Source organism: Canis lupus, chromosome 20, assembly GCF_011100685.1.
Source record: "Canis lupus familiaris isolate Mischka breed German Shepherd chromosome 20, alternate assembly UU_Cfam_GSD_1.0, whole genome shotgun sequence".
Lineage (NCBI taxonomy): Eukaryota > Metazoa > Chordata > Mammalia > Carnivora > Canidae > Canis > Canis lupus.
The window spans coordinates 27,374,435-27,396,668 of NC_049241.1; the positions used below are offsets into that span (position 1 = coordinate 27,374,435).

Consider the following 22,234-nt stretch of genomic DNA (forward strand, 5'->3'; position numbering starts at 1 on the left):
GACCTCAGCCCCCGTATTCTTAGCACTTTGCTGTGTTACTCCACAAAGCGGGCCCTGGGTGGAGGGTGGCAAACCCAAGTGTACTGTAGTCTCTCTGGTTAAATCAGTGAATGGGGCTTAGAGCAAACTTGCGAATTGTTTCAGTGAGTCTTTGGGGCATTAAGATTGTAGTTGATCAGTAGCACAACCCAGTCTTAACTCCCCTCCACCTTCCTCTAAATTCGCCACATACAAGCCTCAGCCACATCCGACCCGTGCGCAGTGCCCCGACATGGCTAATAATGCAGAAAAGCAAAACAAGGATGAAGCAGTGTTCAGAAGTTAGGGGGGCAAAGTGAGTGCTGACTTAATAACAGAGTGTCCCCAGCTGGTTCCTGAAGGCATGTGGATGTGCGTCGCCCTCCCTGATTTTCTCCCAGCCTGCGCCAAGCAGCTTCTCACCATGTGTGTCCGTTCTGTTACAGGTTGAATTCTGTCTCCTGATAATTCGTATGTTGAAGTCCTAACCACCCCCCACATTACTTCAGAATATAACTGTATTTGATGATAGGCCTTTAAAGAGGTTATGAAGGTTAAAAAAAAAAAAAGGTCATATGATGGGTCCTAACACAAAAACTGGGGTCCTTATATGACCTGTTTAGGACATAGACACCTACAGAGGAAAGACTACGAGAAGACAAAAGAGAGCCATCTACAAGCCACTGAGAAAGGACTCAGAAGTTAAGCCTGCCAACGTGTTGATCTCAGACTTTCAGCCTCCAGAACACTGAGGGAGTCCATTTCTTTTTGTTTTTTCAGATTTTATTTATTTATTGATGAGAGACAGAGAGAGATGGAGGCAGAGGGAAAGGCAGGCTTCTCATGGAGTACAAAGTCCGATGCGGGGCTCAATCCCAGGACCCCGGCATCATGACCTGAGCTGAAGGCAGATGCTTTTTTTTTTTTTAATAATAAATTTATTTTTTATTGGTGTTCAATTTAAGGCAGATGCTTAACCAGTTGAGCCACCGGGTGCCCGAGGGAGTCAATTTCTACTATCTAAACCACCTCACATGAAGTACTTGGTTCCGACGGCCTTAGGAAACCAACCCAGCGGCCACAGGTCTGTTTGCAGAGCCTAAAGTAGAGATTTCCTGAAAATAGCCATCTCTCTGTCATTTTCCCCCCAAAGCTTAAGTTTATTTAGGAATGACCTTAGGAAGAAGGAAAGAAGTTGAATTTCTTGATGGAGTTGGAGGGGTGGAGGCTTAGAGGTCAGAGGTGAAGAAGGCTGAGGGGTGAAGAAGATTCACCCAGGCCAGCAGGGCACCTGGCTCGGGGAGCAGAAGGCCTCCTAGACTCTGGGGCCCAGGTGTTTTCACTTGCCAGGGACAAGTATGGGACCAGCTGGACCAAATGGATTGTCCCCACCTTTTGAATCTTGAGAAAAGTGATCTGAGGAAGAGCAGATGCTAGAACTAATTCAGCCCGACTTTCACTCCCTGAAGTAACTGGCCAGATGGCTGGAGTTCCTTGGTGCCCCTGTAATGAAACTAATTCTGCAGGGTCCACACTTCCCTCCAATAAGTTTCCTTTTTGCTTAAGTCCACCAGAGGCCGCGTCTGTGGCTTACAACCACAGAGCCTTAGTCAATATAGTGACTGTGGAAGCAGACCCTGGAGGTTAAGCGGGAAACAGCAAATATTGACCACCATCCTATTGGGAATGTCATCATTGCCTGCTGTTTATTGAGATTTTCAGCCACCCATTTCCTCATAGGGGGGTCAGTATGCTAAGTTGCAATGTAAAAATTTCCAGATGAGAGACCATTTGCCACTGAATCTGGAGTTGAAACCATGATTGTTCTGTGCAACCAAAAATGGGCGTTATTTCAGAGCCATGTGGTGAAAGTAGTGGTTCTAATTCACTGACTTAATTTGTTCAGCAAATGCCTATTGAGTGCCTGTTTTGTGCCAGAACCGTCTAAGCAAAGCGGATACAGCAGCAGATAAACCCCCTGAAAAATCCCTGCACTTGTGGAGTTGGATTACAGTGTAATTTTGAATAAATAAGCTGAGAACTCAGAATTGCGTAATGTTATCTGTCTATATCTGTCAAGGCAACAGAGGGGAGGAGTAGGGTCTTCCTTTTACTTATTTAATTTGGTATCAGTTTTATTGAGATACAATTTCTACACAACTCACCCACCCAAGTGCAATGCATTCCCTTTCAGTACAGTGCTAGGATTGTACAACCATCAATACAGTTGATTTTAGTACTTTTCATTACCCCCAAACAAAACTCTATAGTCCAGCTATCAACTTCTAATGTCCCTGTCCTCGGCCACCCACCACCACCCTCCAGCCCCAAGCATCACTAATCTATTTTCTGTTTCTATAGATTTGCATGTTCTGGACATTTCACATAAATGGAATCATAGAATGTGTGGTCTTTTGTGAGTGGCTTCTTTCATTCAGAATAGTTATTTGGAGATACATTCAAATTGTTGTGTGTACATTGCTTTTTATTGTTAAGCCATATTCCATGGTATGAATACACCAAAATCTGTTTAATCATTCATCTCTTGTACATTTGGGCCATTTCAAGTTTTGGGCTATTTCAAATAAAGTTTCTAGGAATGTTTTTGAATGCATGTTAATTTCCTATCCCCTTGGTTATAACTAGAAGTAGAACTGCCGGATCACACCTTTTAAGAACGTGCCATACTATTTGCTGAAGTGTCCTAACATCTTATGTACCCACCAGCAAAGGGTTAGAGTTCCAGTTTCTTCACATCCTAGCCACCACTTGGCATGGGCAGACTTTTTAATTGTAGCCATTGTAATAGGTATCTCTTGAGGTCTTAATTCCTATTTCCCCAATGATTAATGGGGTTGAGCACTTCTTTATGTGCTTATTTGCCATCTGTTTATATCTCCTTTGGCAGTGTATCTGTTCACATCGTTTGCTCATTTTGATTGGGTTGTTTCCTTTCTTATTGTTGAGTTTTGAGATTTCTTTAATCGGGATACAAGTTTTTATTTTTTTATCTGATATACACTTTCCAGAGAGTTTCTTCCAATCCGTGGCTTGTCTTTTTATTCTCTTATCAGTGTCTTTTGAACACTAGAGGTTTTATATTTTCATAAAATCCAGTGCATAAATTTGTTCTTTTGTGGATTTGGGTGTTAAATCTAATAAATCTTTTTTTTTTAAAGATTTTATTTATTCATTCATTCATGAAAGACACACACACACAGAGAGAGAGAGAGAGAGAGGCAGAGACACAGGCAGAGGGAGAAGCAGGCTCCATGCTGGGAGCCTGATATGGGACTTGATCCCGGGTCTCCAAGATCATGCCCTGGGCCAAAGACAAGGGTTAAACGGCTGAGCCACCCAGGGATCCCAAATCTAATAAATCTTTGTTTAACCTGAGGTCACAAGGATTTTCTCTTGTTTTCTTCTGGAAGTTTTATAAACTTAGATTGTAATGTGCTGAGAGGTAGAGATCCAAGTTCACTTTTTTGCATATGTATATCCAATTGTTCTAGGATCATTCGTAGAAAAGTGACCATCCTTTGCATTGCCTTTGTCCCTTTGTCTTTTGTCAGTCAGTTGTCCATGGGGTGGCAGGGGCGGGGTAGTATTTAGGGCCTGTCTAGTCTGTTCCTTCAATTACTTTGTCTATCTTTACACACTAGTACCATGCTGTTTTGATTATTGTAGTTTTATGATACTGCTCTGTGTGTGTGTGTGTGTGTGTGTGTAGATTACATATATCATGATAATTCATCCCTAAATACTTTAGCATGAAAGTTCTTTTGTTTTGTTTTTAAAGATTTATTTCTTTATTTGAGAAAGAGAGAGAGCACATGCAGGAGCAGGGGCAGAGGGAGAGAAAGTGAGAAGCCTCAAGCAGACTCCACTGAGTGTGGAGCCCAACATGAGGTTCAATCCCAGGACACTCAGATCATGACCCGAGCCAAAATCAAGAGTCAGATGATGCTTAACTAACTGAGCCACCCAGGCACCCCTAACACAAAAGTTTTAAGGAGAGGGGCTTTGTCATACTTTAACAGCAAAGAAAGTTAGTGGTAATACCCAAATATCATTTAATATATAATCAATATTCAAATATCTCTAATGTCTCCCAAACATCTATAGCTTTTTGAAGAAATATGTGATAGATCTTTTATCAATATCTTCAGGGCAGCCCTGGCGGCTCAGCGGTTTAGCGTCGCCTTCAGCCCAGGGTGTGATCCTGGGGACCCGGAATCGAGTCCCACATCAGGCTCCCTGCATGGAGCCTGCTTCTCCCTCTGCCTGTGTCTCTGCCTCTCTCTCTCTGTGTGTCTCTCATTAATAAATAAAATCTTAAAAAAATATATCTTCAGCTACATTTCGATCATTCAAAAGTGTAAACTTTTTGCCTAGGTCAGTTTTTATAACCGATCATATTGCTAGGAATTTGTCCTTCCAAGTTTTGAAAATTGTTACAATAAAACTGACTATTCTCTTAATTTATTTTGACCACTTCTGTCTCTGTGGTTATTTCTCCTTCCTCCTTTCTAATCTGACCTGTTTCTGCTTATCATCTTCCTTTACCTCTCTCTCTTTCCATTTCTTAATCATGATCTTAAAAGGTTTTTAAAATTTCATTAGCCTTTGCAAGAGGCAACTTTTGAGTTTATTTATCAGCTCTCCCATCTACTTTTTCTACCTTATTACTTTGAAGTTTTATCTTTATCTCTCTTTCTAGTTTCTTTGGGTTTGTTTTATTGTGCTTGCTAGGAAATGATAACTCCTTAGTGCCTCTTGGTCTTCTGTCTTTAGCCAGGAAGGCATTCAAGACCGTGAACTCTCAGGAGGAGTCTTACTGTCTCTAAAAGGTTTTGTATGCTCTGTACTCTGTTGCATTCTAGATAGCTATTTATTTTTCTTTATGACTTCTTTAATCCAACCTTGTCTACACCCCTTTTTCATTTCCAAATGGAAAAGATTTTCAGGCATTTTTAAGTTACTTATACCTGATTTTATTTGATTATGAGTTGGAAAATTGTGGCTTATAAAATCTGAATGCTGTTGAATTTTTATTTTTCTTTTTTCTATTTTATTTTACATTTTAAAAATTTAAATTCAATTTGCCAACATATACTATAATACCCAGTGCTCATCCCATCAATTTCCCTCTTATTGCCTGTGACCCAGTTACCCCATCCCCCATCCACCTCCCCTTCTGCAACCCTTTGTTTATTTCCCAGAGTTAGGAGTGTCTCATGGTTTGTCTCCCTCTCTAATTTTTCCCACTCAGTTCCCTTCCTTTCCCTTATAATCCCTTTCGCTATTTCTTATATTCCACCTATGAGCGAAATCATATGATGATTGTCTTTCTCCAACTGACTTATTTCACTCAGCATAATACCCACTAGTTCCATCCACATCGAAGCAAATGGTGGGTGTTCATCCTTTCTGATGGCTGAGTAATATTCCATTGTATACACAGATCACATCTTCTTTATCCATTCATCTGTCAAAGGACATCATGGCTCCTTCCACAGTTTGGCTCTTGTGGACATTGCTGCTATGTACATTGGGGTGCAGATGTCCCGGCATTCACTATATCAGAATCTTTGGGGTAAATACCTAGTAGTGCAATTGCTGGGTTGTAGGGTACTCTATTTTTAACTTCTTGAGGAACCTCCACCCTGTTTCTCCGATACTTGCCTTCCCAGTCTTAATCAGTGGTGGAAGAATGGTCTCAGAACTATTTGTGTCAGTTGACCATTTAAGTTTAATAGTAAAAGACTGGTTAATGATAACAATGCATCGTAAAACCTTCAGAAGGAAAGGAGAATGTTTTGTGGACCTCTTGTTTTGTGTGTATGTGCGGCAGTTTTAAGTTATTAGTTTTTTTTTAAGATTTTTAAAATTTATTTATTCATGAGAGACACACAGAGAGAGAGAGACAGAGACACAGGCAAAGGGAGAAGCAGGCTCCATGCAGGGAGCCTGATGTGGGACTCGAGCCCGGGGCTCCAGGATCACACCCCACCCAGGCTGATGACGGTGCTAAACTGCTAAGCCACGGGGGCTGCCCAAGTTAATAGTTTTTAAAATTGGTACTTTTTAATGGAAACAACTTGACCAAAGATCTGTCACAGAATTTTGAGACCCATTAAAACAAAAGTTTAATGAGAAAAAAAAATGCTGTTGAATTTTTAAAGTTTTAATTGTGGACTTATGCCACTTCTCTTGATACCTTTGAGGATATTCCTGGACTTTTTAAAATTTTTTTTTAATTTTTTTATTCCTGGACCTTTAAAAAGAATGTATATTCCCTCAGAACACCTGGGTGGCTAGGTCGGTTAACTGTCCAGCTCTCCATTTCAGTTCAGGTCATGATCTCAGGGTTGTGGGATCGAGCCCTACATCGGGCTCTGGGCTCAGTTTGAGGTTTTTTTCCTCTCTCTCTCTCTCTGCTTGAGATTTTCTCTCCCTCCCTCTGCATATGTGTGCATGCTCTCTTTCTCTAAAATAAATAATTATTTTTTAAAAATGTATATTCCCTCTTCAATGGATATAAGTTTCTGTAAGTACCAGTTTCCTCAAGTTTATTGATTGTATTTTTTAAATTCCTTGTGGTTCTTAATTTTACTGCTAGATATGCTAAGGGAGCAACCTAGAAGACTCTGATTATAATAGTAATTTTATCAAGTTCTCCTTGAATTTGTAATCATTTATTACTTTATGCTTTTAGCTTCTAGAGTTTGGTGCATAGGTTGCTATGTCTGTTAGATTGGTTTAACAAATACCAGCTTTGTGGTTGCAAAATGGCACTCAACATCCTATTGACTGGTTGTGACCTCTCCATTTATCTTCTTCCATCTTGGGATCTCTCTTTTGGCTCATCTGTGGTTAGTTTTGAGTCTTTATTATTGCCTTGGCAAGTGGTATCTGGGTATTATGGTTTCAGGCTATTTGCTTATCTGCAGATATCTTCCTTTCAACCTGACAGATGGGAGATATCTTGGCTGGGTAGAGGAATCTTGGGTCCTTCTCTCTTTGATGCGACCCTACTATGTCAGTGTTGCAGGTGAGCAGTCACAGGCCCTTCTGATGAGTTTTTCTCCATGTGCATGTTGGAGGAGGAGGTGTAATCTGAGAGGATGAGGAAAAAATATCAACCAGAATTGGTACCATGCACAATTCCAGGAGGCATCAGCCATGTTAGCTGTCCTCACAAGAACCACACAGGGCCAGGGGTCAAATTCTTCCCAGCATTTGTCATTCTCTTGTGCTCACCCAGCTCATGGGGGAAAAATACTCCCACAGGTTTCTCCACTAGAGCTTCCACAGAGCTGAAGGCTCACCTCAACCCCATTACCCTGACTTCAGCAGAAGGACCCCAGAAGATTCAGAGAGATGGAGGCGCACATGAAGATGCAAATAGTTGCTAACTTGCAGCCTTGTTCCCAGAACCCTCCTCATCTTTCTCGGCACAAAGCTTTTGGAGCAAGGCTTGCTTGAGATGTTTCGTGCACTCTGCATAATGAGAGATCTCTCAGAGATGACAAAGCTCCTGGACAGTAATTGTAGCATCCTTTTAAACAGATAAGGTACTAAATTATTTTCCCCCAAAATAAAGCTGAATGCGTGGAACCAATGTTCTCTATTAAAAAAAAAAAAAAAAAAAAGGAATGCTGAAAATTTCAGACATTTGGCTTGTACATGGTCTAGGAAATCTCCCAGCCAACTTGCTTTTGAAAAGGGATAGATAAGATTCCTCCGTGCATGGCGTGGCAGTCCAGAGCCTCGGTGACCCCTCTTGGAGAAAATATGCCACAAAAGACCATCTGATTGGAAAGCAGAGTCCGTGAAATAAACTTGGTTGACTACTTCTGTATCCTTTCAGAAGGCCTGTGCTCACTAAGAAGAAACAAAAGACTGTTCCTATAAGCTGGGGACAGAAAAACAATAAAAACCACTAGAGACATTCTGAAAGTTTTGTTTTAATCTTCCACGGATCAGAGGGAGGGAGAAAGCAGGAAACCTTGCATGGTTCAAGAATTAGTGGGTTGCGTGGAGAGTTCCCGTTTTCTGCCTTGTATAAGGGTGAACAATAACAGGAGGAGGGAGGTTCAGAGAGAAGCAGCGATTGGTCTCTTGGACTAGAATAGAGCATATTCTTGAATTTTTTATTATAAAATATATATAACATAAAATTTGACATTTTGATCATTTTTAAGTGTTCAATTCAGTGGCATGAATTATATTCACAGTGTCGTGCAAGCTTCATGCTATTTCCAAAATGTTTTCCTCTCCTCAAACTGTCACTTTGTGATGATTAAGCACGGACTCCCCACTTCTCCCTCCCTCCACCCCCCTACCCTGTAACCTCTATTCTCTCTGTCTTTATGAATTTACCTATACAATGAAGCATTTTTTGGACTGGGGAGTAGTAAAAAGTTGGAGCTCAGGTGAAAAGACTAATCCTTAATGGAGTCAGTACTTAATTCTGCAGACAAGGGAAGCCATGTAAGGTTTCAGAGCAAGAAATACGGCCTCATACGGATGTTGCTTTCAGACGCTTCATCTGGCAGAGGTTTTCAGGACGGATGGGGGTCTGGAGACCTGTTGAGAGGCTGTTATAAAGGCCCAGGCTGAGGGGAGGGAGCATTTGAAACTGCTACTGAAATGGAAAAGATTTAAGAGGTGTTTTAGGGAATATAGTAGGGGAAGCCACTGTATGACCTAGCAAGATTACCTTGGGGATCAGGGGAGGGAAGATGACAGCTGTTTTGAGTCTGGGTGTAAGTCAGGTGATTAATTTCTTTTCATTAACTCATGTTTGACCTATACATTGGAAATTCGGCTTCTATTTGGAAGTCACAGAAGCAGTAGTTTAAATTACCAACACAGAGTACAAGCAAAAGTTCAGATGAGTGAAACCCATAGGACACAAGAGAATTCGATCTTCTCTTAAAATGCCAAGGTTCATGCGACGTGGCACCTCCGCAGAAGACTGAGAGGCAAAAGATTGAGGTCATCTGTCTAGAGAGACAGAAGGTTAGAATTCAGGGGAAGATGGGACGCCTGAGTGGCTCAATGGTTGAGAGTCGGCCTTTGGCTCAGGTCATGATTCCGGGGTCCTGGGATCAAGTCCCTCATCTGGCTCCCTGCAGGGAGCCTGCTTCTCCCTCTGCCTCTCTCTGTGCGTCTCTCATGAATAAATAAATAAAATATTTTTTTTAAAAAAAGAATTCAGGGGAAGGAGAGTGAGGTAATTCTATGGGAAGGTTTCATGCTTGCGGGGGCACATGGTGTGGTTAATGTTTGACACCAGGAAGCACGATATCATGGATGGGAGCATCCACTGGGATCCAGACTTCCTAAATTCAAATCCTACTCCGTCATGGACTAGCTGTGTGGCCTTGGTCAAGGTAGTTAACCTCTCTGAACTTTTGTAATACAGGAAAATAATAGTGGCTACCTTATTGAGCTGTACTGATTAAATGACTTAATATCTGTTGAGTGTGTAACAAAGTATCTAGCACACGGTAAACGCTGTGTGAGCTTGGTGCTATTATTATTTTTAGGCTAATTTAAAATATAAACCAAAATAAAAGTTTCCCTGTAAGTCTGGACAACTGCACTTACCAAGGACATCAGGAATGAAGAAACCAGAAAGTCTGAGAAGCAGCCAGGACTCAAATGTCTACTCTCTGTGGTTTGAGTTAACCGAGAGCGCTAGCTTCCGGATCACTGCTAAGTATTCTCCTTTGGGTTAAACATTATTTTAAAAATACATAATTAGGACCTTCGTAAGTCAGTTTTAAAAATTCATTGGCTGAGGGGATCCCTGGGTGGCTCAGTGGTTTAGCACCTGCCTTGAGCCCAGGGTGTGATCCTGGAGTCCCAGGGTTGAGTCCCACGTCGGGCTCCCTGCATGGAGCCTGCTTCTCCCTCTGCCTGTGTCTCTGCCTCTCTCTGTGTGTCTCTCATGAATAAATAAATAAAATTTTTAAAAAATTCATTGGCTTAGGACCTTTTTTTAAAAAGATTTTTAAAATTTATGTATGTATATATGTATGTATGAATGACACAGAGAGAGGCAGAGACACAGGCAGAGGGAGAAGCAGGCTCCATGCAGGGAGCCTGATGCCAGACTCAATCCCAAACTCTGGGATCACCACCTGAGCCAAAGGCAGATGCTCAACCACTGAGCCACCCAGTCATCCCTTGACTTGAGAGAGAGAGAGAGAGAGTTTTAGATTTGTGTCCAGGGCCAGAGGCTACCTTTTCTGTCGTGTTTTGTCTCCTGCCACACACGTGAGAATGAGTCAAGCCCATAGCAGGGGCTGAAGGAATGAATAGCTTCATGCTTGACTGTATGCGCGATATACTCAGTTATGTCCGTGTTTTCCGATTTTCAATGGTCAGGATCTAAAATTAGGAATACAAACCTTGGGGCAGCCCTGGTGGCGCAGCGGTTTAGCACCACCTGCAGCCTGGGCTGTGATCCTGGAGCCCCGGGATGGAGTCCCACATCGGGCTCCCTGCATGGAGCCTGCTTCTCCCTCTGCCTGTGTCTCTGTGTCTATGAATAAAGAAATAAAAACTTTAAAATATAAAAAGGAATACAAACCTTTCAGGATCTTTTGCTTCCACTGTAACTAAAACTGGGGGGGGGGGAGGGTTGCAAAGGTCATATTCAACTTTTAAATGAGGGGGTCTTCCTGATTTTTTCTCCTGTGAAATGAAGAAGAGGCCCACATTTGCTGTGCTTAGAAGTGGGGGGCTCTGCGCTGCGCAGGGTCGCGGGGAGGGGGTGGGGGGCGCTCGGCCCAGTCCTGGGGGCCCCCCCGCGCGCGGGCTGGGCGGGCTGGGCGGGCTGGGCGGGCGCTGCTGCCCTCTGCCGGGAGCCGCGCCAAGCACCGCGCGCCCCGCGCTCCGCAGGGCTCTGCGCGGGAAGGGGCAGCTCGGGGCTCCCTCCGCCCCCATCCGTCCCCATCCATCCCCATCCCCACCAAGCCAGCAGGGGCTGCAAATAAAAGCGCTGCTGAGTAGTGCAGACGAGCCCTAAGAAGCGCAGCACCCGCGTGATTTATGCACAAGGCTTGTTTAAATATTCACTATTTAATTTGTTCCCAAAATTCCCTTCCTCGTGTCTTTTCCTTGCTGAATCTGCTGGTGGTTGAAACAGCGGCTATTGCAATGGGTCCTCTGTAGGGTTTTCCAGGTTTATCTTAAGAAGAACAAGGAGCCCCAGTGGTGCAGCGGTTTGGGCCCGCCTTCAGCCCAGGGCCTGATCCTGGAGACCCAGGATTGAGTCCCACATCGGGCTCCCTGCATAGAGCCTGCTTCTCCCTCTGCCTGTGTCTCTGCCTTTCTCTCTCTCTCTCTGTGTCTCTCATGAATAAATAAAATCTTAAAACATATATAAATTCAAAGGTAACTAAGGTGGTGGGCAGTGTAAAGCATTAAGCAATGTATAAGGTATAAATTCAAAGGTAAGGCCGTAGGCAATGTAGACAGTGTAAAAGGTACAAAGGTAGGCAATGTAAAAGGTATAGATGCAAAGATAACTTATAGGACACAAAATATCAAAAGAGAGAGAAGAAAAGTGGGCCTCTGATTTGGGTTATCAGAAGAGTCTAAGACAGGACAACCGTGGAGCATGACTGGAACAGGGTACCACCAGCCCAGTGGAACACATGGCACCTGAGTTCCTCCTCCTCCTCCTCCGCCGCCTTCTTCTTCTTCTTCTTCTTCTTCTTCTTCTTCTTCTTCTTCTTCTTCTTCTTCTTCTTCTTTTTAAAGATTTTACTTATTTATTCATGTCTGACAAAGAGAGATAGAGAGAGGCAGGGACACAGGCAGAGGGAGAAGCAGGCTCCATGCAGGGAGCCTAACGTGGGACTTGATCCCGGGTCTCCAGGATCACGCCCTGGGCTGCAGACGGCGCTAAACTGCTGCACCACTGGGGCTGCCCCAAATTTATACTTTTTACACTGATAACTGTTGATTTCTGGAAGCCACTCCATAAAAGGTCTTAAAGATCTCCTTTACTCTTTTTCGATGCTGCATAGTATTTCATTGTATGTTACGTGCCATAGTTTGTTCAGCCAATTTCCTATACTTGGCCATTTAAATGGTTTCCGGCACTGTACAGTTTCAAATGCCCTCAGGCAAATATAACCATGTGCAGGTATATTTTTGTATTCCTGGAGGTGTGTCTTCAGGGTAGGTTCCTAGAAGCGATTGCTAGATGAAAGGGTGAGGACATGTGTAGTTTTGTTCACCTTTACCAAAGGGCTCTTCCTGTGGGCAGAGAGGCACCCTGAGACTGTTAGTGAGTAGCATTTAATGTAAGGATCCCTGTGATAAAGAAGGAGGGAAGGGAGGGAGGAGGAAAGGAAACTGGAATATTAGCCGTGTGGTCCGAAATGTTTCATGAGTCCTCCAGAAAGTAGGCTGGTTGGTGAGGTGGGGGCGAGGCTTGCTCTAGAGCTCGTTGGAAGGTGGCAGTGGCACAACTCATCCTCATCCTCCTCCAGCTCGATTTGCTGCTGGTTCTGGACCTAAAGCACCCTTGATCCCTTCTCAGTGTGAGGTTGATGAATATTCATTCTGGTATGTGAAGCTACTCCCTTCTGTCCGTCTGTTCTGCCAGAAGACACGACCTTACGTCTTTGCCCTACCAGACGTAAGCACACTCCTCCTGCACCTCCTTGCCCATGGTTTCAGCTTGCTCCTCACTTATGGCTGCTCTGTCCACCATCCTCTCTCCTCCACAACCATGGTTTCTGTGACCACTACTAAGTGGTGATTCTCACCCATTTCTAATTCAATTTCTGACAAGTCCAAGTCTGAGTGCCCCATATCTTCCCTTTGGGTCAGAATTTTTCATGCCAGGACCTCTCCTAGGCCACAGGTAGATTCCCACCTGCAGGTCACACTGCTGTACCCAGGGCCACGTGCTTACCTAGAGCAGCCCGTCCTAAGGGGCTCTGGGGAGATGAGAGGTACCATGACTGATATGTTCAATTTAGCAATTTACCAGAAATGGGAGAGTGGCCACTCTTCAGACTTTGGTGTGTTCTCCAAGGCTGCATGAGGTCAGTTGCAAATTCCTGCTCTTTCCCATCACTCTTGCTTTTAAACAGTGAAGGGAAAAATGCTATAAAACCTTTCCATCACTACTTATATTGTATGTGAAAGGAAGTCATTACCAACGAAATCAAGAGACTTGGCATGAGGTAACTTGTTTAAGTATGATCCTAAACCAAGCCCATCCTTTTTTCTTACCCTAAATGTCACCTCACCAAAGAGCCTTTCTTAGTATCTCTGCTCCACTAATGTGTCCACGTTATCATGGTTCTGGCCACTATCTGAATAATTTACTTAGTGGTTTAATGTTTGCATGGTCTTTCCCCATCCTTCCCCACCAGAACACAAGCTCCATGAACCTAGTGGCCACTGGTCTGTTCCACACCCCGGCATCTAGAACACAGTAAGAGCCACACTTGGCACATAGCCACAGCTTGGCACACAGCAGGAGTCCAACAAATATTTGCTCAGAACATCAGTGGGGTTGCGTGATAGCGTCATATTGTGCCAACACATTTGCCACTTCCTCCTCTGTGCCAGTGGCTTCTAGCAATCCAAAAAGGAAAACAGACATGGTTTACATCAATTACTCAAGCTTGATAACCAGATCCAGGAATAAGAGCATTTTCTAAGCCCTCTTCTGGCTCCAAAATGATCCTTTGGAAAGGTGTAATTTAGTGAGGAAGAAATGAGCATGCTCTATCAGTTGATCATTGTGTTGCAATAACACTGAAATTCTGTGCTTTCCGAGCAGATGCTCTATGTAAAGAATGTGTCCTATAAGGTGTCATGAATTACTACCCACCAGGAAAGCCACTCACAGGAGCAGAGATAATTGCCCACACACACAAACCCATCTCGGACACAAGCAGGGGAGCCGTGACCAGAGCCTCTCACATCAAGTCTTTGAAACTCAATGAAAAACCCCAAAGTGCATGTAATTAAAAGTGAGCACCACCACAGCCAAGCAGATAGAGTTAATTATACAGTAAAAAGAACACTTTTTTTTTTTTTTTTTTTGCAGTGGGTATGGTACTCATCACAATCAACAGCCGGCAGGGCTGGTACGCGGAGCAAACTCCATTCTGCTCAGAATGAAAGAATCCAGCACCCTGAAACAGAACATCCTTCTCAGAGCCAGATGCTCAAACATAAAGGCAAAGAACAAAGGCTGTGAAGGAGGAGGAGGGCTTGCTTGCTAGGATCTCTAAATAAAACCAGGCCTGAAGAGAAAAGGGCTTGTGATACAGATAATAAAAAATGAAGAAAGTCTGATTTTAAAATAAGCCCCAGAAGCAGAGCAAATAACGAAGGCGTATGTGCCCTTAGCTCATCTTAGCCTGTTTTGATTAAACAGTCTAATTTCCGTGGAGCCACATTCTACAAAGAAGATGCATATTTATTTTTTCTCTGTGATAGCACATGGATCCCAAAATTCCAGGTAAAAGAAGGGTCTTTGTAAAAGAAGTTAATCCAGTCCACTTGAGTTAATGGCTGCAGAGAGGTTCATGGAATGGGTGATTTAGTGTTCAATAATGAGTTGTCGATAGGGGCAAAGAGCCACTTTGGTCAATGAAATCATAGCAACAGGCCAGGGTTCGATTGATCTCTCAGCAATTAGCGGTAACAGTGCTAAAAAGCCAAGAAAGAGACACATTTGACTGGAAAGGTGTCTCCCCTGCACTGAATGGAAAACCTGGCAGCAGGACTGTGTGAGTGGTTCGGAGGATGTTGGCACCTGGGGTGAGCACCCATCACGGATCCCCTGTAATGTTGATCCTCCGGCGGTGGCGATCTCAGTTTGATTTATGAATCTGTACCAGGAAGAGTAGGAGACCAAACTGTATCAGTTCTAGCTAATTTAAACTGCCTTCTCTCTATAAATGATGATAAAGGCAGGTTTTCCCTTTAAACTTAATAATGAATTTTCTACCATATACCCAATTCCTGTCACAAATCTGAATCTCTGATGATCACTTACTTTTTAATTGTTTGCTGATGGACTTGAGTTAATCCAACCCCTCCCCCTTTGAATGGAAATATTTCTTGTCTTAGCTCTTAATTTTATAACATTGGGTAATATGCATATTGGATTTTGTGTAAACCTGGGATTCACCTGAACTAATCAAATTACAGAAATAGGGTGCCTGGGTGGCTCAGTGGTGGAGCATCTGCCTTTGGCTCAGGTCGTGATAACACAGTCCCGGGATCGAGTTCCGCATCAGGCTCCCCGCAGGGAGCCTGCTTCTCCCTCTGCCTGTGTCTCTGCCCCTCTCTCTGTTTCTCAGGAATAAATAAGTAATTTTTTAAATTGATTCACGAGAGACACAGAGAGAGAGAGAGAGGCAGAGACACAGGCAGAGGGAGAAGCAGGCTCCATGCAGGGAGCCTGTCACAGGACTCGATCCCAGGGCTCCAGGATCATGCCCTGGACCAAAGGCAGGTGCTAAACCTCTAAGCCACCCAGGGATCCCCAATCTTTTTTTTTTTTTTATTACATAAATGACTATTTTCACACAATTAACCATGAGATTTATCTTTATACACACACACAAAATGTGAAAACTTGGGGTGAGAGAAGTAATAAATGACCACTAAAAGCATCCCACGTATAAAAGTCAAAATGTCTTCTGCATTTGCTGCAATCTGTGCATTATTTTCATTCAGGAATGTTCATTGGTGTTGGAATTTACCTGTCTGTCTGTGGGGGTAAAAGTAATTCCTCCAGTGGAGAACCTCCACCAGTGATGCAAGTTTCCAGAAGTGTCAACAGTGAGTACTGCATTTACAAAAGCACACTCATAATGTATCTGTGAAGAAGAAGAATTTTAGGAGGCAAAAAGTTGCAGATTAAAAATCTTCAAAATTATAAATTCAAAAGAGAGTTTTAAGACAAAAAAGCAGAGCCTAGTCTACTTTTCTCAAATATTTAAATATGTTCCCCAAAGTATTCAAGTCATATATGATTTATAAAGATTTATTTTGGGGAAAAAAGAAAATCCACAGTGCCTGGATGACAGCATTGCCCTAATAAAATTCTGCTGTCTGGAGACCACGGCTTTTCACCTTGTGTTTTGGGGGGTTGGCCCTCATATTTCTAAATGATTTACTTGTGCTACTTTTTTCTTCTTTTCCAGTTTTACTTATTAACTTTTAACTCCCTACTATGGAAGATAAAGCCCCACAGAGACACACATTTTCTCAGACTCTCTAAGAGTAGGTTCAGTCCTGGCTTGTAACGGGGCGCAGGGGTGCCAGGGCACCTGACCCCAAGGTCCTGAACAAACACGGCTCAGCTACTCACCGCTGACAAAATCCAAAGGCAGAGATGTGAGTGGTGGTGAAACTAGAAAGTAATTTATTTCAATGAGGCCAACACTGGGAAGATAGTGAACTGGCATCTCAAAGATCACCCCCAAAGAGCCGAAAATACTTCTGGTTTATATAGGGAGAATGTAAGACGAAGGCCGGTGGGCGGTAGGGACTTGCAGGTGGGCAGTAAAGCAGGTGGATCCTTACTTTGGGGTTGATCACGTGGGGTCCGGCTGACGCCAGGGCTGTCCCTATTGCTTGGGGGCATAGTTTAGGTTCCCATCACAGGATGCTTTGCCCTCTGGGTCTTCTGCTAGAGTTAAGAGATAAGCTGGAAAGAGGAACACAATCAATTAGAAAGTACTGACTGAGGGGCGTCTGGGTGGCTCAGTTTATTGAGCATCTGCCTTTCGCTCAGGCCGTGATCCCAGGGTCCTGGGATCGAGGCCTGCATCAGGCTCCCCACAGGGAGCCTGCTTCTCCCTCTGCCTGTGTCTCTGCCTCTATTTATTCTCTCCCATGAATAAATAAATAATTTATTTTGAAGTCAAAATGGAAGTAGTTGGAAGTTCCTTTGTCAGGCTGAAGAAAAAAAAAACTTAGGACAAGAACACGGGAGTCGGTGCTGATGTAGAGCACAGCAATCTGCCTCCAGTCCCAATCACTGGTCTGGCCCTCATCGGTCCCAGCCCCCTCTCTATTCTTCGTGTCTCTTTATGTCACAGCTTTGTGTCCATTCTTGCCCAGGCTTTACATTTTTACAACTACATAAATGTCACCCCCAAGGGAGCCCATGGAATATTTTGGAGTTACACTTCCCTTCTTGTACAGTTTTGGTACAGTTGGAATTCATAATTGTCTTGTGTTCCTTTGGCATAGTTTTCCAAACTCCCATGACTGTCTCATCCCTGCTATCTTGGGCAAGAGTATAGATGTGTTCTCAGGATTTTCAAACTCATTATGTATTGATCTGTTTCTTCTTCTTCTTCTTGGCGACTCTCTTCTGGAGCCCTACCCCATTTATTCACTCATTCATTCATTCCGGAAACATCTGTGAGGGCCTGCCAGATGCCAGGCTCTGCTCTCAGCACTGGACGTGTAGCAGTGCACATGTCAGAATCATCGCTCTCCTGGAGTTTACTCTGGAGATGGGGGAGACAGAAATAGCAATAAGTGTAAGAAAAAATACGACTTTAGAAGATAGTATGTTTTATGGGAAAAATTGAGCTTGATAAAATGGATTGGAAGGGCAGGCAGGGAGACATAATGAAATTCTAAATAGATGGTGGTGACTCCTCTGAGAGGTAGCATCTGAGTACCCTTGAAGAGAACGAGGGTATCCTGGGACAGCACTTTCCAGGTAGGGAGATGGTCAGGGCAAAGGCCCTGCTGGGAGAAGATGCTACGTTGTGATGGGGGCCAGACAGGGGCCAGGGGGACAGTGGCGGGCAGCAGGGTGAGTGGAGGGAGAGGTCGAGGGGCACAGCAGGGACTTCAGGAAATGATATCTTGTAGGGCCTCATCGGCCACTGTAAGGACTTGATTTCACAAGTAAAATGAGCAACTTGAATTCTGAAAGGATGATGCCTTACTGGGAGATCGCAAGAAGATCGCAAGGGGTCTCAGGGAGACCCCTTAGGAGAGCACAGTGATCCTGGTAAGAAATAATGGTGGGCTGGACCAGAGTGTAAATAATACAGATGGTAGAGAGAGTGGTCAGCTTCTGGATAGATTTGGGAGTTAGACTAAGATCTCCTTGTGGACTGAGTGTGTGTGTGTGTGTGTGTGTGTGGATGTGTATCTGTTAGAGACAGAGAGAGAGATAGAGGCAGAGAGAGTGTACACACACAAGAGACTTGTCAAGGAGAACCCACTTCTTGCTGCACTTCTGATGGGCAGCTCTCCAGGTCACCTGCAAGGTTGTCCTGAGGTCTACCTTTACACCATCCTAGAGATCCCTCTTCTCTTGGGGGGGATTCCTCATTTTCTAGGGACACTTCATCCTTACTTCATGGGAAGTAAGTTTTGAGATGTTGCAGGTCTTTTAATGCCCATATTTGCTGCAGAATAAAAGCTGAGTATGGAATTCTAGGTTGGAAACCATTCTGATCTTTTTTGAAGGTCTCGTTCCATTGACTTCTGGTTACCAGTGTTGCGTGTCCAAAGATACCTTTCACTCCAATTCTTATTCCTAAGTGACCTTATCGTCTTCTCTTTGAAAACCTTGAGAATTTTCTCCTTGGACCCAGTGTTCTAAGCTTTCACAATGAAAATTTTAGAAAAAAATTCTGCATTGCTGGATGTGCAGTGGATTCTTTCAAGCTAGAAATGCCATGTCCTTCAGTTTGAGGATGTCTGCCCCCTTGGGTTTCTCTATTCTTTCTAGAATTATTATTCAGGTATTGGCTTTCCTGGACTGGTTCTTTCTGAACACCACCAGGGAGTTTCCTAGTTCAAATTCTCCTGAAGAAAACAGAATTCACCCAACCAGCTCATCTAGTCAAGACAAGCCAGATTAGTCATGAACTGCCAAGCAGACAATGAATTGGTTTCCTTTGGCTTCACTTGGTTTAATCAGCTCTGGGTCATGTGACACAGAGCCACCACTCCTATGAGTTCCATTAGCAGGAGGGTAGGCATTTGAGAACAGGCTTGTTTCATTAAGATAAAGCTAATTGCAAATATTCTTTGCTGTCAAATCTTATGTCAAGTAATGGGTTCTGAGTTTAAAAAAATATGGTTATACTGTGTATATATATATATATGTATATTTTTGACTAGTAAATTGTAAAAACATTTTAAATATGACATACCATATTCTTTAGACATATATTCCAGATGGATCAAAGATTAAAGCATTTGAAGAAAGAAAAGACAAAAGAAAGAGAAAGAAAGAAATATATTAGAGGAAACACGGGTTAATAATTTTCAAACCATGATGTTGGAAAGATCTTACTAAGACTTGACAGTAAGAACAGAGACCATAAAGGAAAAGGAAGATAAATTTAACTATATAAACATTGAATATTTATGTTGAAAAAATTTCATAAAATGTAAAAAAAAAATAACCAGGAGGAAATTTGCAACACTTGACAAGCAGTTAGTATCCTTAAAATATGAAGAGCGCTTACAAATTAGTAAGAAAATTCCATAGAGGAATTGACAAAGCAAAACAGGCATTTCTTTTTTCTTAAAGATTTTATTTATTTATTCATGAGAGACACAGAAACAGAGAGGCAAGGACACAAGCAGAGGGAGAAGCAGGCTGCCTATGGGGGGCCTGATGCAGGATTGGATTCCAGGACCCCAGGATCATGACCTGAGCTGAAGGCAGACGCTCAACCACTGAGCCACCCAAGAGTCCCACAGGCATTTCTTAAGAGGAAATATACATAGTAGAAATGTGAAAAGAATTCAACCTTATGATAATGAATGTAAAGGATAAACAACATTGTTATAATTGTCAAAGCTTGAAATGGTTGATAAAAGTGTACTGGCAAAGAGAGAGACATTTCCTCTTTTTTATATTGGCCAGAATATAAATTGTTATATCGTTTTTTGGAAAAATAATTTATATAATCCTTATGTAATATGTCAAAATACAAAGTGCTTAAGACCTTCTTTTTTTTTTTTTTTTTTTAAAGATTTTATTTATTTATTCCTGAGAGACACAGAAAGAGAGAGAGGCAGAGACACAGGCCGAGGGAGAAGCAGGCTCCATGCAGGGAGCCCGATGTGGGACTCGATCCAGGGACTCCAGGATCATGCCCTGAGCCGAAGGCAGGAGCTAAACTGCTGAGCCACCCAGGGACCCCCAAGACCTTCTTATTCAGAAATGACACCTCTAGGGATTTGGGTTAAGAAATGATTGTACAGGAGCACCTGGGTGGCTCAGTTGGTTAAACATCTGACTCTTGGTTTTGGCTCAGGTCATCATCTCAGGGTCCTGGGATCGAGCCCCACATCAGACTCCATATGCTCATCAGGGAGTCTGCTAAGGATTCTCTCTCCCTTTCCCTCTGCCCCTCCCCCTGCTCATTCTCTCTCTCTCTCTCTCTCTCTCTCTCAAATAAATAAATAAATAAATAAATCTTAAAAAAGAGATGTTTGTATAATTGTGAAAACATATGTACATAGATGATTAACACTATGGTATTTATGAGACTGAAGACATAATAGTTACCCAGATTGATAGCAGTTAAAGATTGATGAGACAAAATTTGGTACATAAACACAGTGGAGCCCTATGAGGTCATTAGAGGTGATGATGTCAATCCGTATTTATTGGCATGGAAAGGTATCTACACTATGTGGTGGATGAGCCACCCAGGGATCCCCGATGATGATGTTTTCAAGAATTTCAAAAGCCCGCCGGCCCCTAGACGTTTACGAGCAGAAAGACGGACTAGCTAAGCGTGGAGCGAGCGAGCGGGTCCGGGAGTCGGCCCGAGCCCGGATCCTGGCACCGAGCGAGGGAAAGCCACACGGGGGCGCCGGCGCGCAGGCCGCGCCGGGCGGTCCAAGCATGTCCAGCAGGGGGCGCTGCCGGCGGAGGCCCACCCGGGGCCGGCCGGAAGCCGGGCCGGAGGCGGCCGGGCGCCGTCGCGACTCCTCCCGCTTCCGCTTCCGCTGCCGCTGCCGCTGCCACTGCCGCTGCCGCAGACGCCGCGGCCCCGCGCCGAGCCGCAGAGCGCCGAGCCGCAGTCCGCGCCGCCGCCGCGATGCCGCTGGAGAACCTGGAGGAGGAGGGGCTGCCCAAGAACCCCGACCTGCGCATCGCGCAGCTGCGCTTCCTGCTCAGCCTGCCCGAGCACCGCGGGGACGCGGCCGTGCGCGACGAGCTGATGGCGGCCGTCCGCGACAACAGTGAGGCCCGCGGGAGCGCCGAGTCAGCGGCCTAGGCCTGGGCTGGCCCCGGGGGGGGGGGGGGGGGGGGACGGCGGGGGGAAGGCTCTGGCCGTGCGGGCCTCCCCGGCAGGCGGTGCCCGGGCTGCCCGGACGGGAGCGGGAGCCGCGTGCGAGGAGCCCCGGGGGGCGGGGGGTGGGGGGGCGAGGGGGCGCCGGCGCCGCCCCCGCCCCCGCCCGTGGGTAAGTCGGGGCCGCCCTCTCTGGCTCTCAGACATGGCTCCCTACTACGAAGCCCTGTGCAAATCCCTCGACTGGCAGCTGGACACGGACCTGCTCAATAAAATGAGGAAGGCCAACGAGGACGAGTTGAAGCGTTTGGACGAGGAGCTGGAAGACGCGGAGAAGAACCTGGGGGAGAGCGAGATCCGGGACGCCATGATGGCCAAGGCCGAGTACCTGTGCCGCGTCGGCGACAAGGTGAGTGGCCGTGGCGCGCGTCTCCGTGGGGCTCGCGCGGGACACCGGCTTCCGGGGGCGCCCGCTTCTCCCTCTCCTCCCGATCAGGCGCTCGGTCCCTACTAAATAAATAGCGTCTTTTTTTTTTTTTTTTTTTTTAATATTTTACTTACTTATTCACTAGAGACCCAGAGAGAGAGAGAGAGAGAGAAGCAGGCTCCATGCAGGGAGCCCGACGCAGGACTCGATCCCGGGTCTCCAGGATCACGCCCTGGGCTGAAGGCGGCGCCAAACCGCTGAGCCACCCGCGCTGCCCAAATAAATAACATTTTTTTTTTGTTTTTAAAGATTTAATTTATTTATTCATGACTCAGAGACACACAGAGACAGAGAGAGAGAGAGGCAGAGACACAGGCAGAAGGAGAAGCAGGCTCCATGCAGAGAGCCAGATGCGGGACTCGATCACAGGTCTCCAGGATCACGCCCTGGGCTCAACCCCTGAGCCACCAGGCATCCCCTATAAATAACA

The 22,234-nt window shown here is 44.6% G+C and overlaps 1 protein-coding gene across 1 annotated transcript in view; it reads left to right on the forward strand.

The window, feature by feature from the left end:
• The window catches only part of PSMD6 (proteasome 26S subunit, non-ATPase 6), a 54,905-nt gene that overhangs the window by 20,502 nt on the left and 12,169 nt on the right, over positions 1 to 22,234 (forward strand). The window contains exons 4-5 of the mRNA XM_038565261.1: positions 20,811 to 21,267; positions 21,521 to 21,726. Coding sequence (XP_038421189.1) covers positions 20,811 to 21,267; positions 21,521 to 21,726 — 663 coding nt within the window. The remainder of the gene's footprint in view (positions 1 to 20,810; positions 21,268 to 21,520; positions 21,727 to 22,234) is intronic.